The sequence below is a fragment of the Porites lutea genome, chromosome 10 (assembly GCF_958299795.1).
Source record: "Porites lutea chromosome 10, jaPorLute2.1, whole genome shotgun sequence".
In the NCBI taxonomy this organism is placed as follows: domain Eukaryota; kingdom Metazoa; phylum Cnidaria; class Anthozoa; order Scleractinia; family Poritidae; genus Porites; species Porites lutea.
The window spans coordinates 2,984,752-2,990,020 of record NC_133210.1 but is presented as its reverse complement, the minus strand read 5'-3'; the positions used below and the strand labels follow the sequence as shown (position 1 = coordinate 2,990,020).

Below are 5,269 nucleotides of genomic sequence, written 5' to 3'. Positions count from 1 at the left end.
GTCACTTTAATCCTGGCTAATTTATTATTTCGAAGCTCGTGTGTAGAAGTAAGAGTAACACATTCGTTGATTGGAAGTAACTCATTATTATAATTAGCAAAACTCGAGAAACGAGTACAACGTATATAAATACAAAACTAGATGGTTTACTTACCTTCAGAGCCGGTTATAGTGATTCAATTCCGTTGTATACAATTATCCAACCGTTGTCGATTATAGTATAGATAACTACACTCTCTTTTTTATATAAGAGTGTTGTTTTCCAGCCCAGAGGGCTGAATATTCTTATTTTTTCTGCCGATATTAGGCTTAAAACATTCTTGTGATATTCGTAAATTGAAGTTTAGGATACATATATACTGTCCATAAGTATTCCAAATTCTACCGCGGTTCCCATCGAACTATTATTAGCATTGAACAATTGGCCTTGGTTGCTGTTTTTGTTTTTGTTTTTCGTTTTTTTGGCTAGTTTTGCCGTTTAGAGAAAATATTTGATCATAGTAGCACTTTCAGTTAAAAACATATAATTGCATTTTATTAACAAAGACGCTTAACTAAATTTAGGGAGAATGGCGACACATTCAGAACTTGAACTCTCATTTACAGCTTCAGGTTCAGAGCAGACGCCGTTTGGGAAGCAGAAAACTAGCGTCCGCAAACTGCAGCTGGCGCCTCACGGGAATGTGTAAAACTGACACTGATTCAGACGGGGTTCCGGTTTTGTCGAAGCGTCTGTAAGTCCCGGAGTAGTCAATCGATAAAAATCTGTAGCAATCAAGAGGTCTAAATAATATTTGTAACGATAGCATAGAGCCAGCAAGACAACCTCGTTCCCAGGGTTCGCTCCTACCCGCCCTCTCTCGCTCCGTTGGGCGGGTAGGAGAGAACCCTGGGAACGAGGTTGCCAGCAAGATCGAAAAGACTTTATCGTTAAAGTGAGTTCAGTATTGTTGGAAGGCGAGTACTCTCACCACTGCGCCACCTTTGCTCTCAAGGTTAGTTCCCAGGCCGAGGAGTCCTCTTGTATCGAAAAAGAAGTGTGTTTCTTCTAGAAATTCTGTTAGATTTGTCGCCTACATGACAGGTGTCTCAAGGGGCATTAAGGGAAGAGGGTCCAAAAAAGAGATAGAGATTGGGAAAATCGATAATACGGAAATAAATGACTGAAGCAGGATTTGAGCTTTTCCCTTTTCGTTGTTGTTGTTGTCCCCCCCCCTAACATCCCCTTTTTGCGCCTGCCAAACAGGCTTTTAGATTTGATCTCTATTTTAATTCATTGATCTTGTTAAATAAACAGAACTTTTTGAGACACGACAAACGATTTTTTCTTTGAACTGTTTCATGTCCCAACGATTTTGTCCGTAGCAACTTGAAGCAAAAATGGCCATTTTTCAAATCTCTTATCCTACCTCAGGGAAGATCTGGCATCCGCCACCAACATCGTCCCCAGGGCTTTGTCGATTGCCCCATTCCGCTAGCCTGCGAAAACAGCCGTTTCTCCTCGCTTTTTGCCGCTGGGGACGTGAGGAGCGAGGAGAAACGGCTATTTTCAAATGCCCGGGTGCGCGCGGCCCCTAAAAAGAGCTCACAAAGTTCTTCTTTCAAGGAATTGTGATTGTCACGGTGAAATGTTGTGTGACAATTCATACTGGGATTTTCATTCAAAAGTGTGCCACCTGGCCACATGTCAGTCACGTGTCTGCTACATAAAACAAAACATCTTTGTCAACATTTCATTCATGAGACTCAGTGCAAAACGGAGCGATAAGATAAACATCAAGTTGCACCATTGTACGACAAATTGTACAACCTTCTCTTTGCACCAAAGAACAGGTTTGTTTTTCATAGTGCATGAATTTTCTAACAGTGGTATTTTATGGAAGCTAAATTAGCAGAATGTATCTGAGATTTTAGTTGGTTTAGGCGTGTTTGACGGATAAAAGCTGTCAAGCTTAAATTTAATTAAATCGTTATAACATTAACAGTTACTTAAGATATGAAGATAAAAACTTATGGTAGTTGGTTTAAAGAAAAGGGATGCGTACTTTCTTTTTACAGAGGTAAGAGAATCGCCACGAGGACAACGCCGACAGCTCAGTTAATCCGTTTCATCTATATTCACTTTCGTTTTGTGCATAAAAAAATGAATGTTGCATACATTACTATACGTAACGCACTCCAAATAATCAGTTAACTCGATACAAAGTTTGTTGTTCCAAAGCAAACGAGAGATAATTTAAGAACTTGTTCTATTTGTCGAAGCTAAATCGCTAAAACAAGGAAGAACTATCCAAAAACTTGTTTTAAAATAGCCTGGAAGAAGGCTCTTCATCAAGTCGAGAGAGCTTGCAGAAGACTAAATATTAGCCGTGGAAAACATCAATGTACAAGTATGCCCTGTTTTAGTGGCAAGTGTTTTTCATACACAGTTAGTTATATCCTTTCCTTCTTTAAAGGAAGGCGTTTTGGAGGTCCTGCTTCGAGACTATAAAATTACCTAATCGGCACTATGACTATGAGCAGGAGCAGGGACTATGAGATAATTTGGCTGCAAGGATTGCTGTAAACCCAAGCTATTTTTTGAAACTTTATTTGATATTTACACTCTTTTTCGCTCCAGGGCATAATATTCAAAATGTCTGAGAAAACAGAATTGAAAACAGACGAAGAGCAAAAAACGGAGCCCGCAAATGCTACCGTGACATCCGGCTACAACTGCGACGGGGAATGCGACAAGACCTTTGCAAGCAATTCCAACGGGCTGAGACAAAAAGACGCTCATTTGAGACAAAAGTGCTCATTTGAATGCAACGTTTGTGGAAAGCGCTTCCGTCAAAAGGCTTACGTTAAGACGCATGAGCTGATACACACGGGAGGACTTCCTCACGCATGTGATCGCTGCCCAAAGCGTTTTCGACTTCTCGAGGGTCTGAAAGGCCACCAGAGGGTGCACTTTGATGAAAAGCCGTTCTCCTGCGAAACGTGTGGCAGAAAATTCAAATGTAAAGCAAGCCTCAGGAGACACCAAGTGACTCACACTAAAGAGAAGCCTCACAAATGCCTGACCTGTGGAGAGTGCTTCACGCTTCGTCAAAGCCTCAAAGAGCATTTTATTCTGAAACACACAACCGAGAGGCCTTACAAATGCCCACAGTGCAGTAAACGCTTCAAGAGGCCGCAAGATGTTGGGACACACCAGAAAACACACTCCAGTGTGAAGCCTTACAAATGTGACCAGTGTGACTTGGCATTCAAAAGCACAACGGGTCTAAGAAAGCACAAATTTAGTCACACTGGAGAAAGACCACATGTTTGTTCTCAGTGTAACGCAGCCTTTGCGCATCCCTCGATCCTTCGCAGACATAAAGCTTTGAAGCATTCCAATGAAAGGCCTTTTAAGTGTGACCAGTGCGAGAAGGCCTTCGCTATAAAGTGTCATCTTAAGCAACACAAACGAATCCACACAGGTGAAAGGCCTTTCGAGTGCTGGGTTTGTTTAAAGAGGTTTAGCCGCAGAGAATACATAAGAGAGCATATTCGCACCCACACGGGAGAAGCACGGTATAATTGCCCAATGTGCGACAGAAGATTTATGCACTCTAGCAGTTTAAAATCCCATTTAAAACGACATTGAGTCAAAAAAATAAACTGTGATAATAAGCACTGGAATGGGTAAGCACTTCCATTTTTTAAAAAGAATGATTTCCAAATATGCATCAGACTTAGGCTGTGGAAACTGTTAGCTTCAGTTTCCTCAAACGATTGATTAAGTTAAATTTCACAGACATTCCTTTGCATTTGGCATGACTCGTCACACAATCCTGCCCAACAAGGTTTGTCAAACTAAATTATCGTACTTCAGAGTTTAATGAGATAGACTATGTGAAAAAAAACTGCTTGTTTCAGCTCTTTGGCAGGATTGCTTGACTGGCGATAAGAACATAAAGTAGACAAGCAGTTCTACAGATGAAGCCAATCTCGTCTCTTCATGTTGTCACGCAACGCTGCTTCACGACACTGCTGCGTACCCCCTTTTCCTGTTGTTTCTGTAGACAGCTGTTAGCTCTTCCACATGCTTTCATGTTATCCGAACAGGCGTAACGATTAACTATTATGCTTAATTACGTTTAAGTATCTCTGTCACTGATTATAGAAAGTCACGGATTTGTAAACCGTGCGTAGAGAAACAAAATAAAATGATTTCCAACGCAATGGCTTCCACATTACCTGGAATTCATGATTGTCCGGCGCCTTCTTCGTCCTGCTTTTTGGTAGCGGCAGTTCTACCCTTCACTCCTAAAACCCCCAGTGAAACCCTCTGTTTTGGAAGAACGAAATTCTTGACCAAATATGCCCCAAATTTGCTGGAAAACATAACCCGGCCAGAGAACAAAATATGGGGTTTTGCCATGAATTTCTGGGCCCGAGAATTGTTCAGCTTCAACCAGCGGTAAAAACTATAAAAAAAGAGAACCTCATTTAATCCAAACAAAAATTACTCCAGTCATGATCAAGCCATTAATCGTTTACGGTAAGCCCCAAAATCCAATCTGAAAACATTTCCTTAGTCAATAAAGAACTGGTTGAGAGAGCTTGAGAAAAAAATCAAGCATTCTCTTCTTGTTGATCGAAGCTTGATTAATAGGCAGAGATGGACACTAAATCTTGAGCAGGACTCGGCACTCAAAAGTAAGGATCGACAAAGAATCGACTCGGTTGTTTTAAAATAAATTCAGTGTTTCGGACTTCAGCACACTTTTTTTCTGAATTGTCATGCGCTTAAAACATGGTTCGAGTTATCGAGGGTAAAATTGTATAGAAATGATCTGAAAGGAAACAAAAACTACTTCTAGTTAGCAGGGGGCTCCGAAGGCTTCGAGTTGCCGAGGGTAAAATTTCAGTAAATGTATGACGGAAATCTAGGGGAAATCCGACTTTGGTTCGAGTTAGCGAGGGTTCGAGTTATCGGGAGTCAATTGTAAAATCACCGCCTTGAATTCCAAAAAAAATGTTCAGAAATTGGGACGATCGTTTTTTCAGTTACGCACTGAGTTTGCACTCAGCCAACCTCGTTCCTAGAGAGAACCTGGGAACGAGGTTGGAAACTTAGCATGTCATATAGAACCAGTACCTACTGATGAAAAGTCATTAAAAATACTACTAGAATGGGATTAAGGAGTTCGAAATTGCTAGCAATAAATACAAAGAGTCAGCTGAGGGATGATAAGGCTGTATGAACTCTGAATTTGGAATCTTGCAGTTAGCAAGA

The 5,269-nt window shown here is 40.9% G+C and overlaps 1 protein-coding gene across 1 annotated transcript; it reads left to right on the top strand.

Annotated features, from left to right (window-relative positions):
* The first annotated feature begins 1,718 nt into the window (after window positions 1-1,718).
* LOC140950369 (uncharacterized) lies at window positions 1,719-4,205 on the top strand. Its single transcript, XM_073399581.1, has 2 exons — window positions 1,719-1,833; window positions 2,621-4,205. Exon 2 carries the CDS (start codon window positions 2,636-2,638, stop codon window positions 3,632-3,634), a length of 999 nt encoding a protein of 332 aa, XP_073255682.1. The 5' UTR covers window positions 1,719-1,833; window positions 2,621-2,635; the 3' UTR covers window positions 3,635-4,205.
* Window positions 4,206-5,269: the final 1,064 nt, after the last annotated feature.

What these genes read in the sequence shown, in the direction of transcription:
- LOC140950369 (XM_073399581.1), top strand. Translation starts at nt 2,636, where the DNA reads ATGTCTGAGAAAACAGAATTGAAAACAGACGAAGAGCAAAAAACGGAG.